The following is a 13,856-nucleotide window of genomic DNA, read 5'->3' as shown; positions in this document are numbered from 1 at the left end:
TTAGTCCAGAGAAAGCCCAGTGCCAGGAGTTTGGTTTATTTGTTGGGTTTAGTCCAGAGAAAGCCCAGTGCCAGGAGTTTGGTTTATTTGTTGGGTTTAGTCTAGAGAAAGCCCAGTGCCAGGAGTTTGGTTTATTTGCTGGGTTTAGTCCAGAGATAGCCCAGTGCCAGGAGTTTGGTTTATTTGTTGGGTTTAGTCCAGAGAAAGCCCAGTGCCAGGAGTTTGGTTTATTTGCACTAGCAAACCGGTTTATGTTTTAACTCAAAATGAAACCCATAATTCTTATACAAATGTCAGAATGTATTTCTTAGACAATTGAATTGGCTCGAGTGCTGAATTGTCCCACTTGTAAGCTTTCATGAACTGTTATGAGACTCGTGTGACGACAAATTACACAAGATTATGTACAACCCTTACGGAAAAACCACATGAATTTCATATGATCTTATGTGATGTTAATGTGATAATATGTAACAACATGTAAAAGCAACATGTGATAACATGAAACTACACATTTGAGCAGGTGAAAACATGATCTCGGGAAATATAATAAAGAAATGGTGCCGACAGAGATGGTCGCCTCGCTTCAGGTCCTTAGGAAACTATGCAGTAATTCGTTTTTTTATGTATTATTTCTTACATTGTTAGCCCAGAAAATCTCAAGTGTTACTACATACAGCCGGGAAGAACTATTGGATTTAAAAGCAATGTCAACTTACCAACATTACGACCAGGAATACGACTTGGACATGGGATCTTATCCCAGAGGCCGACCCAAAACAACGCGGTCGCCGCAGGAGAGGCAGACGGAGCGGCCTACTGGTCAGACTTAGAAGGCGGGCACCCCATCCACCGCTTCCTAGCATATTACTCGCCAATGTCCAATCTCTAGACAACAAGGTGGACGAAATTAGGGCACGGGTTGCCTTCCAGAGAGACATCAGAGATTGTGACATTCTCTGTTTCACGGAAACATGGTTCACTCTGGATATGTTGTCAGAGTCGGTACAACCACCCGGTTTCTTCACACATTGCGCCGACAGAAACAAACATCTCTCTGGTAAGAAGAAGGGCGGGGGTGTATTCCCCATGATTAATGACTCATGGTGTAATCATAACAACATACAGGAACTCAAGTCCTTTTGTTCACCTGACCTAGAATTCCTTACAATTAAATTCTGACTGCATTATCTACCAATAGAATTCTCATCGATTATAGTTACAGCCGTGTATATACCCCCAAGCAGATACCTCGACGGCCCTGAAAGAACTTCACTGGACTATATGTAAATTAATTAATTAATAAATATATGTAAACTGGAAACCATATATACTGAGGCTGCATTTATTGTAGCTGGGGATTTTAACAAAACTAATCTGAGAACAAGGCTTCCTAAATTCTATCAGTATATTGAATGTGCGACACAAGCTGGTAGCATTCTGGATCATTGCTACTCTAACTTCCACGATGCATAGAAAGTTGACTGGTGGGCGGTACCAGGCTGAGGGCACGCACCTCAGGGCGAGTGCGGGTAGAAAGAACAATGCGTACAGGGCTCTGGAGATGCACAGTAGGCCTGGTGCGTGGTGCCGGAACTGGTGGTACCGGACTGGGAACACACACCACTGGGCGAGTGCGGGGAGGAGGAACAGGGCGTACTGGACTCTGGAGACGCACAGGAAGCCTGGTGCGTGGTGTTGGCACTGGTGGTACTGGGCTGGGGCGAGGAGGTGGCACCGGATATACCGGACCGTGAAGGCGTACTGGAGCTCTTGAACACCGAGCCTGCCAAACCTTACCTGGCTGAATGCTCCCCGTAGCCAGGCCAGTGCGGGGAGGTGGAATAACCACACTGGGCTGTGCTGGCGAACCGGGGACACCATGCGTAAGGCTGGTGCCATGTACACCGGCCCGAGGAGACGCAATGGAGACCAGCTGCGTTGAACCGGCTTCATGGCACCTGGCTCGATGCCCACTCTAGCCCGGCCGATACGTGGAGCTGGGATGTACCGCACCGGGCTATGCACACGTACAGGAGACACTGTGCGCTCTTCCGCATAACACGGTGTCTGCCCGTACTCCCGCTCTCCACGGTAATCACACACCTCAGGGCGAGTACCGTGTATACTACGCCAAATCAACAGCTCTCTCTCTTCGCCCTCCTCCAATTTTACCAACAACTCATCGAATGTCTCATAATCTCCCATCCTTTCACTTTCCTCCAATCTGTCCAATAACTCCTCCACATTCTCCGACTCGTACCTCAATTTCGCCAACTGCTCCTTATAGTAAGCACGGGGAACTGGCTCAAGTCTCCTACTTGACCCAGCTACACTCCCCGTGTGCCGCCCCCCAAGAAATTTTTGGGGGAGATGGACAAAGACAATGGTGGAGTGGGGTCCAGCTGCTCTGCCTTGCTAGCTCCTGTTGCTGCCACTGCTTCCCCTTACCACGCTGCTTGGTCCGAGTTTGGTGGGTGGTTCTGTTACGGTTTTCTTCCTGGGATGAAGGAGAGGACCAAAACGCAGCGCGGCTAGTGTTCAACATGTTTAATAAAGAATAATAATGTGAACACTACAAGCTACAAAACAATAAATGTGAAAACCCGAAAACAGTCCTATCTGGTGCAGAACACAAAGACAGGAAACAACCACCCACAAACCCCAACACAAAACAAGCCACCTAAATATGGTTCCCAATCAGAGACAATGACAAACACCTGCCTCTGATTGAGAACCATATCAGGCATACATAGAAATGGACAAACTAGACACACAACATAGAATGCCCACCCAGCTCACGTCCTGACCAACACTAAAACAAGTAAAACACACAAGAACTATGGTCAGAACGTGACACCATCCTTCCTTGCTGGGAAATTAGCAAAAGTGTCTTAATCAAATAATGCAGCCAAAAGGACAGACAGACGCAGCCCATTAAGACTCATTCTACGTCTCCTCATGTTTGCTACATAATTGGCTTATCGGATACGGGATTCAGACTTAACCCAATGAGTCGCACCGTATCGCCGGTGTGTTTTGCACTTCTAACCCCTTTTAAACATTGTGGGAGACAATGGCTGATCCCGAAGGGGCCTGGTCTTTTATACAAATATATCTGTAGTGTCCGAATGGTTTGAGCTACAAACTATTTAAAGCTATATATGAAAAGCTGAGACTCACACTTTGCTCTGTCAGGCTCACAAGCTACGCAAGAGCCATTAGAATGTAAGGGGTTCTTCTACACAGATCATAGAATGTCCCTGGACATAGTGTCTATAATACTATAATAAGCTCACATAGTTGCTGTCACAAACTCCACACAGTTGTCACTGACTAGTTGGATATTCGTTTCGCAGTGAGCAAGCTATTTCTGTACTCAATGCGTTCATATACATTTTTTATCAGGTATTTTCTTTGGCGGACCTAATTTTTTTAAATTGACGTCTCAATGAAACTCATGAATGCAACTGTTTGTCAATTTCTCGTGAAAATAAAATGGTAAATCACTTAATTGTGAGGCTTAATATAAGTGCTGTATATGCAGATAACGTCAGATAAATGAAAAGCCTATTTTTGCTGGGATCTCAGGACTGGTAGTGTTAATCCAAAAAGCTTCTATTACCCCAAATAAAGACGTCAGTATGCTAGTTAATTACAGCCAGTGCTATTAGAGAGAGATGCATTCTGCTAATTGCCTGAATGGAAGCCCTTAACGATGGGATCTTAGAATGTAGAGTTTGATTCGGCTAAGTAGACTGATTGGAGAAGTTGAATGGATTGGAATTACCAGAACAGAAGGGTAGAGGATAGTGGTCTTCACAGACCAGCTGATTCAGACTATGCCCTAGGTTCTATAAAGGCAATAAAGAGACATTCTGGATACAACCAATTCCACTACTGTACGTACACACTGAGGATCCCAGACAGCAGTATGGGCAGCTGCCGTATTAGCAGACACCGGCTACTAGCGCAGAAAGGATCTTAGGCACATCCCAGTTAGACTAACTATCTATCCATTTCGTTTACAGAATTCTATAATAAGTAAAGCGCGTTCTTCCTGCTGTATTGGCAGGAAGGAAATAACCTCAATATATTCAATGACTTAACTTTGTTGACACCTCTCTGTCAGCAACATTCGCACGTTGTGGTGTGTGCCCTTCTTTGTTCCAAGATCTATATCTTCATCTCTGAATATAGAATACACCCAAAGTTGCTGGGTAGTGTGTTTTCTTGCTGCTTCATCTTAGTGCTAGTGAGGCAAAAACAACACGCATATGCACACACACACACACACACACACACACACACACACACACACACACACACACACACACACACACACACACACACACACACACACACACACACACACACACAGTCAGTCTGTCGGTATCAACCAGCGAGACTGAAGAGAGGAGAAAATAGGTCATGATGAGCGATCAGACAGTGAATGGCAGGCCAGTAAAATGAACAATCTCTTCAACAAGAATACTAATCACTCTACTGTCAGGAAGGCTTCAACTAACAACACACCCGCCACCCTGCCGGTTACACATATTAATGGATAACTTGTTTACCAGGGAGGGACACATCTCACTGACTCACTGAGTGGAACCATTCTTCCCCATCTGAAAGTGGAAATGTCATTCATATCCTTACTGGCATTTGGCAATGCTTTTGTATGCTTCCTAAATTACATCCTATTCCCTTTATCGTGCACTACTTTTGACCAGGGCCCACTACTTCTGACCAATCCTTTATTGGGCAGACAGTGTACGGTTGGTCGGTCGATAAGGTCAGTGTTGATATTCCCCTTTTGTAGGCTATTATTGAATTTCCCTGCCTTCGCCGTCTGGCAATTTATATGATGTGTCCCAAATGACACCATATTCCCTACATAGTGCACATTTATAGGGCTCTGATCAAAAGTAGTACGCTACATAGGGAATATGGTCCCATTTGGGATACAGATATAGTCATTTAGAACCGTATAAAGGCCATTGTCAGAACTTGGGAGGAAACATCTTTACAGAACTATGATGCCTGAACCCTTAACATTGTTTTCTAACATTTAGTAATGTTTTCGCATAGCAAACTTTATTTGGTCTGATTTGTGGTGTATCCAAAGCATCTAATTATGTGTTATGGGTGAAGGCAGAGGATCCTCTCACCCCATTGCTGACCATTATCTGTGTCTAATGCCTGTGGACACTCCACAGAAAGGGAGAATAAAGATTGCACACAAACCGACAGAAACCTTTACTCTGCATGCTGCTATTCTTGTCCGCAACCAGTTTTAAATTCAAGCATGTCACATCTGTGGTCCCGCTGTCCTTACAGACACATGTATAAAGTACACATTTATCACAAACACACAATTTTGGTTAAAAGATTGTACTTATATTTAGACACTTGGGATATTTCATGCTTATTTTGTATGTTGAACCACAACCTAAGCTGCACGCCCATTCTTTCCCCAATAGAAGACCGTGCATGCAAACCAATACATTTGAGATTACTTATTAAGTACTGTAGTTTGACAGGTTTGACATGATGGTCAAAGCCATAAATAAAAGTTGTCCTTCCATATTTTGTTCCTGATGCGCTTTTAGATTTATTTTATATATTATTTTATTGAACTAGGCAAGTCAGTTAAGTACAAATTCTTATTTACAATGACGGTCTACCCCGGCCAAACCCTAACCTGGATGACGCTGGGCCAATTGTGCGCCGCCCTATGGGACTCCCAATCATGACCGGTTGTGATACAGCCTGGAATCAAACCAGGGTATGTAGTGATGCCTCTAGCACTGATATGCAGTCTCTTAGACTACTGCGCCACTCGGGAATCCATAATAAAAGGGGGCATAAAAACCAGGTCCTTCACTCCTGCAATCAGTTCATGTTTGGTGTATTATTTTCCATCTGCAGGTCCTGAGGGTCTTGGATTCAGCATCACATCACGTGACGTCCCCATAGGAGGCTCCGCCCCCATCTATGTCAAGAACATCCTGGCTCGGGGTGCTGCTATCCAAGATGGCCGCCTGAAGGCTGGCGACCAGCTGCAAGAGGTGAGAGGCAGAATTAATGAAGTTTCTTTCTTCTGGCTATTTCTTCCTCCTACTTTACCCCTTCCTCTTCATAACACTTGTCATGCTCCAACCCTTACGTTGTCCTCTTCCTTCCATAGATTTAGAATGTTGTTCTGAGACATCCAATCAACATTGTTTTATGTGATATGGAATAAAACACCTTTAAGCCTTTATGTCCTATGTCATTCATGATTGTTGTGTCTACGCCAATGCCATTACCCGATATGTTTAAGACACAAAGGCTGATTGAATGGGCTTTGCTATTGAAAAGAGTCTTAAAGGGATACTTTGATATTTTGGCAATGAGGCCCTTTATCTATTTCCCCAGAATTAAAAAAAATAATTACTAGGCAAGTAAGTTTATAACAAATTCTTATTTACAATGACGGCCTAACCCGGCCAAACCCGGACGACGCTGGGCCAATTGTGCACCGCCCTATGGGACTCCCAATCACGGCCGGTTGTGATACAGCCTGGATTCGAACCAGGGTGTCTGTAGTGATGCCTCTAGCCTTCAGGTGAACTTGTGGATAACATTTTTGTCTCTTCGTGCAGTTTGAAAGAAGTTGCTAACTAGCATAATTGTGAACTAGCGTTAGCGCAATGACTGAGTCTATGAATATCTGCTGGCATGCTTCTAGTCATTGCGCTTACACTAATTAGCATTGGCTTGCGAAACTACCTCTAATTTCCTTCATACTGGACACAGAGACATAAAAAGGGTATATACGAGTTAATCTGACTCTGGGGAAGTAGATAAAGCGCCTTGTTGGCAAAATTCCGAAGTATCCCTTCAAATCACAGAGTGGAGTACCTGTAGGGCTGTTTACCTTGGGCTCTGAGTGGCTAAACATAGGGAAATGAACGTAATAATCTTGTGTCAACAGTCCAATCAGAATGACATGAAAATCATAGACTATGTAATTGGAAAATGTCCGCTCTTAGAAATACCCCATATTTATAGATGTCAGGCAGTCACAGCTCCTCTATGAAAACAGAGAATGATTATGTGTAGAATGGAATTAGTAATTGTTTCAAAACAGTACAAGGCAGTTGCACATGTAACACAAGTTAGTAACATGTATTAATACATCCCTTATATCTACCTGTGTGTGTGTGTGTGTGTGTGTGTGTGTGTGTGTGTGTGTGTGTGTGTGTGTGTGTGTGTGTGTGTGTGTGTGTGTGTGTGTCCAGGTGAATGGGGTAGACCTGAATGGGAGGAGTCAGGAGGAGGTGGTAGCTCTACTCAGGGTCACCCCCATGGGAGGAACAGTCAGTCTGCTAGTCCTACGCCAAGAGGACTCCTATCTCCCTAGAGAAGTGGTAAGTTAATCAAATGTCAAATTTACTCACATCACCAATCACTTGTCCACACCATCGCTACCCCTACCCTACTTTTCACACCTCTGATATGGAAGTAGCCCATAGTAATGGAGTCTTCATCCGTATTAGGGCTATCCACACTCCCATCAACACCAGCTCAATGTTATCCCTTTGTCTGTGACCTTCTGTCTTGAACCTCATCATCAGTACCATAGGGATCCACATGAACTTGCTCCAGACTTATCCCTCCCACCCCACACACAGCTCAAACACTTCCCCGGCCCTAGGCCTGGCCAGCAGGCTCCCTTTGTTTTGAGGAAGGGCTGATTTAAGGCAGGTCAGGGGCACGTCTCTGTGTGTTTGTCTGTCTAGTGTTTTATCAGGTAAACAGTATTATCCTGCCTCTCCTCCCCTGTCTGTCCTCTGATCATGCAGCCATTATAGAGCCCAGTCCCCTTAAGAGCACCAGTAGATATGGGCTGCGTACACAATGACACCGTATTCCCTACATAGTGCACTACTTTTCACCAGTACCTGTTGGACCATGGTCAAAAGTAGTGCACTGTGTAGGGAATAGGGTCCCATTTGGGACGCAAGAGATTTGGACTGGCCCTTCATCCAAGTCACATTAACACAGACCTTATCCAGGGGTTGGCTTGTCTACCACTCTCCTATCTGACACTGGATACACATAATCTCTCAGACCCACACATGGGATACCATACATGCACACACATACACACGCTCGCTCGCACGCACGCACGCACGCACGCGCGTGCACACACACACACACACACACACACACACACACACACACACACACACACACACACACACACACACACACACACACACTTTTATGTAAGCAGTTCTGGGGTGACTTTCCCTGTCTGGCAACAGATGGTGAGGATAGTAAGGATAGTGTCCTGCCCTCCTCCACCCTCCATTCAGCAGGTCTGACAGTCTCCCTGTCATCTGAGTGGCCTGGCAGACACAAGGGTTTAGGCTTTAACCCTAACTTTACCCTAAAGCACTCAATCTGTCTCTGTGTTTACCCTAACTCTATCCTCTATATATTCGTAGCCGTCTATTTACCACCACATACCGATGATGGCACTAAGACTACACTCAACCAGCTATATAAGGCCATAAGCAAACAAGAAAATGTTCATCCAGAAGCCGCGCTCCCTGTGGCTGGGGACTTTAATGGAGGGAAACTTAAATCTGTTTTTCCTCATTTCTACCAGCACGTCACATGTGCCACCAGAGGAAAAACAACTCTAGACCACCTTTACTCTACACACAGAGAGGCGTGCCAAGCTCTCCCTCGCCCCCTTCATTTGGCAAATCTGATCATAATTATATCCTCCTGATTCCTGCTTACAAGCAAAAACTAAAGCAGGAAGTACCGGTGACTCGTTCAATACGGAAGTGGTCAGATGATGCGGATGCTACGCTACAGGACTGTTTTGCTAGCACAGACTGGAATATGTTCCGGGATTCATCCAATAGCATTGAGGAGTATACCACCTCAGTCACCAGCTTCATCAATACAGTTGAAGTCGGAAATTTACGTACACTTAGGTTGGAGTCAATAAAACTAGTTTTTCATCCACTCCACACATTTCTTGTTAACAAACTATAGTTTTGGCAAGTCGGTTAGGACATCTACTTTGTGCATGACACAAGTAATTTTTCCAACAATTGTTTACAGACAGATTATTTCACTTATAATTCACTGTATCACAATTTCAGTGGGTCAGAAGTTTACATACACTAAGTTGACTGTGCCTTTAAACAGCCTGGAAAATTCCCCAAATTTATGTCATGGCATTAGAAGCTTCTGATAAGCTAATTGACATAATTTGATTCAATTGGAGGTGTACCTGTGGATGTTATTCAAGGCCTATCTTCAAACTCGCTGCCTCGTTGCTTGACAAATTGTGGACCTCCACAGTTCTGGTTCATCCTTGGGAACAATTTCCAAACGCCTGAAGGTACCACGTTCATCTGTACAAACAATAGTACGCAAGTACAAACAACATGGGAGGAAGCAGCCATCATACCACTCAGGATGGAAACATGTTCTGTCTCCTAGAGATGATGCGGAAAGTGCAAATCAATCCCAGAACAACAGCAAAGGACCTTGTGAAGACGCTGGAGGAAACAGGTACAAAAGTATCTATATCCACAGTAAAACGAGTCCTATATCGACATAATCTGAAAGGCCGCTCAGCAAGGAAGTAGCCACTGCTCCAAAACCACCATAAAAAGCCAGACTACGGTTTGCAACTGCACATGGGGACAAAGATTGTATTTTTTGGAGAATGTCCTCTGGTCTGATGAAACAAAAATGGAACTGTTTGGCCATGACTGTTTGTCCATGTTTGACCAACGTTATGTTTAGAGGAAAAAGAGGGATGCTTGCAAGCCGAAGAACAACATCCCAACCGTGAAGCACGGGGGTGGCAGCATCATGTTGTGGGGGTGCTTTGCTGTAGGAGGGACTGGTGCACTTCACAAAATAGATGGCATCATGAGGCAGGAAAAGTATGTGGATATATTGAAGCAACATCTCAAGGCATCAGTCAGGAAGTTAAAGCTTGGTCGCAAATGGGTCTTCCAAATGGACAATGACCCCAGGCATACTTCCAAAGTTATGGCAAAATGGCTTAAGGACAATAACGTCAAGGTATTGGAGTGGCCATCACAAAGCCCTGACTTCAATCCTATAGAACATTTGTGGGCAGAACTGAAAAAGCATGTGCGAGCAAGGAGACCTACAAACCTGAATCGGTTACACCAGCTCTGTCAGGAGGAATGGGCCAAAATTCACCTAACTTATTGTGGGAAGCTTGTGGAAGGCTACCCGCAACATTTGACCCAAGTATAACAATTTAAAGGCAATGTTACCAAATACTAATTGAGTGTATGTAAATGTCTGACCCACTGGGAATGTGATGAAATAAAAGCTGAAATAAATCATTCTCTCTACTATCTATCTGACATTTCACATTCTTAAAATAAAGTGGTGATCCTAACTGACCTAAGACAGGGGATTTTTACTAGATTTAAATGTCAGAAATTGTGAAAAACTGAGTTTAAATGTAGTTGGCTAAGGTGTATGTGAACTTCAGACTACAACTGTAAGTGCATCGACGACGTCGTCCCCACATGGACCGTATGTACATATCCCAACAAGAAGCAACATCCACACCGAGCTAAAGGCTAGAGCTGCTGCTTTCAAGTTGCGGAACATTAATCCGGATGCTTATAAAAAATCCTCAAACGGGCAAATTGTCAATACAGGACTAATATTAAATCCTACTACACCGGCTCTGACGCTCATCGGATGTGGCAGGGCTTGCAAACTAGTACGGATTACAAAGGGAAACCCAGCCGCGAGCTGCCCATGCTCGCCGTAGCCGATGTGAACAAGACCTTTAAACAGGTCAACATTCACAAGGCCGTGGGGCCAGACGGATTACCAGGACGTGTACTTAGAGCATGCACGTACCTACTGCCAAGTGCCTTCACTAACGTTTTCAACCTCTCCCTGACTGAGTCTGTAATACCTACATGTTTCAAGCAGACCACCATAGTCCCTGTGCCCAAGAAATTGAAGGTAACCTGCCTAAATGACTACTGCCCCGTAGCACTCAAGTCAGTAGCTATGAAGTGCTTTGAAAGGCTGGTCATAGCTCACATCAACACCATCATGATCAAACGCTAGACCCACTCCAATTCTTATACCGCCCCAACAGATCCACAGACGACGCAATCTCAATCGCTCTTCACACTGCCCTTTCCCGCCTGGACAAAAGGAACACCTATGTGAGAATGCTGTTCATTGACTTCAGCTCAGTGTTCAACACCATAGTGCCCACAAAGCTCATCACTAAGCTAAGGACCCTGGGACTAAACATCTCCCTCTGATACAGGATCCTGGACTTCCTGACGGACCGCCCCCAGGTTGTAAGGGTAGGCAGCAACACATCTGCCACGGGGGCCCCTCAGGGGTGCGTGCTTAGTCCCTTCCTGTACTCCCTCTTCACCAACGACTGCATGGCCAAGCACAACTCCAACACCATCATTACGTTTGCTGACAACACAACAGTGGTAGGCCTGATCACTGACAACGTGAAACAACCTCTCCCTCCGTGTGAGCAAGACAAAGGAGCTGATTGTAGACTACAGGAAAAGGAGGGCCGAACACGCCCCCATTCACATCGACGGGGCTGTAGTAGAACGGGTCGAGATTTCAAGTTCCTTGGTGTCCACATCACCAACAAACTATCGTGGTCCAAACACACCACGACAGTCGTGAAGAGGGCACGACAACACCTTTTCTCCCTCAGGAGACTGAAAAGATTTGTCACGTTCTACAGCTGCACCATCGAGAGCATCCTGACTGATTGCATCACCGCCTGGTATTTGAACTGCTCGGCATCCGACCGTAAGGCGATACAGAAGGTAGTGCATATGGCCCAGTACATCACTGGGGCCAAGCTTCCTGACATCCAGGACCTATACAGTAGGAGATGTCACAGGAAGGCCCAAAAAATTGTCAAAGACTCCAGTCACCCAAGTCCAAGTCATTGACTGTTCTCTCTACTACCGCACGGCAAGCGATACCGGAGCACCAAGTCTAGGTCCAAATGGCTCCTTAACAGCTTCTACCCTCAAGCCCTCAAGCAATAAGATTGATGCATATTTAATCGAATGGCCACCTGAACTATTTACATTGACCCCCCCCCCCCTTTGTTTTTACACTGCTGCTACACACTGTTTATTACCTATTGCTACACACTGTTTATTACCTATACATAGTCACTTTACCCTATCTACATGTACAAATTACCTTGAATAACCTGTAACCCTGCACATTGACTCAGTACCAGGACCCCCTGTATATAGCCCTTTTCTTGTTATTTTCTTGTGTTATTTTATTTTTTTAAATTTTACTTGTACATATTTTCATAACTCTATTTCTTCAACTGCATTGTTGGTTAAGGGCTTGTCAGTAAGAATTTCACGGTAAGGTCTACACCTGTTGTATTCGGAGCATGTGATCAAAATACAAATTGATTTGATTTTTATTTAAACCTAAAACCAAAAAAAGGGATATTGGTTACTCTTTCTCTTCTATTCACTCCTCAACCATGACTTTATTAAGAATCCCATCATAGAGACACAATACTTCTCGTCCACCTCCCTCCCTCTTTCTCTCGCTTTTTCTTTCTCTGTCTCTATCCCTTTCTCCTGAGAACTTTCCTAAGTGTGTGTGTGTAGTGTAGATGAAAGAGTGCAAACTAGCACACAGCTGTTTCAGTACTCTCCTTTTCACATTAGCGTTAAGGTGCTATGCCACACACACACACACACACACACATACAGAGAGAGACTGGCACTTTCATGGATCTCAATAATCCATACAAGTATGTTCATAAAAATCTGATTAAGAGGACAGGGCTCCACCGCTGACAGTTACTGCAAATAAAGTATAGTGGAGAGAGGAGAGGAACTGGTATTGCCTCACAGTCACACTCTGTGTGTGTGTGTGTGTGTGTGTGTGTGTGTGTGTGTGTGTGTGTGTGTGTGTGTGTGTGTGTGTGTGTGTGTGTGTGCCTACATACTTGCGCGAGTGTGGGTCACCATAAACACATCATCCAGGCCCCCATCCACTACAGTGCAGTTCTAAATCATAGCGTGCGTAACGTGGTACATTACTTTAGGCATACTGCTGTCAGAGAGGAGAGAGAGAGAGGACATGTCCCACACACACAGGATACAGCCATATAAATCAACATTTAGAGGATCAGGTTTGTCTTGTTGATATTTGCTTTGTGATGTTTAATGTCAGTGGTGAATCAGGCACCACATCTCTTTATTGGTAGATTGTGGGAGGCGGCATGTGTGTTTTATAGGAATTAATTGACCGTGCCTTATGTTTGCTTAAAAGCTATTTTAATTACAGAATGTAAGGTTTAATGATACTTCCATCAAAACTATGTGTCCTCACAACAGATCAGAAAAGATAAATGGCGATTGTTGAGTAGTTGAATAGGGTCGAGTATTCCCTTTTTTCGGCAGGCAGCCTAGTGGTTAGAGCGTTGGACTCGTAACAGAAAGGTTGCAAGATCGAATCCCCGTGCTGACAAGGTAAAATCTGCCGTTCTGCCCCTGAACAAGGCAGTTAACCCACTGTTCATAGGCCGTCATTGAAAATAAGAATTTGTTCTTAACTGACTTGTCTAGTTAAATAAAGGTAAAATAAATCAAATACAATTTCATTATGTTTGCCTTTGCTGTCGTGCTCTCTCCCTCCCTCTCTCTCTCTCTCTGTCTCGCTCTTTCTCACTCTTGCTCTCTATCCATGACTTGGGGGCAGCGACAGACATTTTCAAAGAGCAGCGAGTGGATGCGGTAGAGCAGATG

At 44.6% G+C, this 13,856-nt stretch overlaps 1 protein-coding gene across 4 annotated transcripts in view; it reads left to right on the top strand.

Annotated features, from left to right (window-relative positions):
• Nucleotides 1-13,856, top strand: part of LOC129822851 (partitioning defective 3 homolog) — a 568,315-nt gene that overhangs the window by 288,800 nt on the left and 265,659 nt on the right. For all 4 annotated transcript variants that reach the window (XM_055881305.1, XM_055881306.1, XM_055881307.1 and 1 more), the window contains 2 exons: nucleotides 5,935-6,074; nucleotides 7,290-7,418. In XM_055881305.1, coding sequence (XP_055737280.1) covers nucleotides 5,935-6,074; nucleotides 7,290-7,418 — 269 coding nt within the window. The remainder of the gene's footprint in view (nucleotides 1-5,934; nucleotides 6,075-7,289; nucleotides 7,419-13,856) is intronic.

This window comes from Salvelinus fontinalis, chromosome 25 (assembly GCF_029448725.1).
Source record: "Salvelinus fontinalis isolate EN_2023a chromosome 25, ASM2944872v1, whole genome shotgun sequence".
In the NCBI taxonomy this organism is placed as follows: Eukaryota; Metazoa; Chordata; class Actinopteri; order Salmoniformes; family Salmonidae; genus Salvelinus; species Salvelinus fontinalis.
The sequence above is the reverse complement of the archived record's forward strand: the minus strand, read 5'-3'. Positions and strand labels throughout refer to the sequence as shown.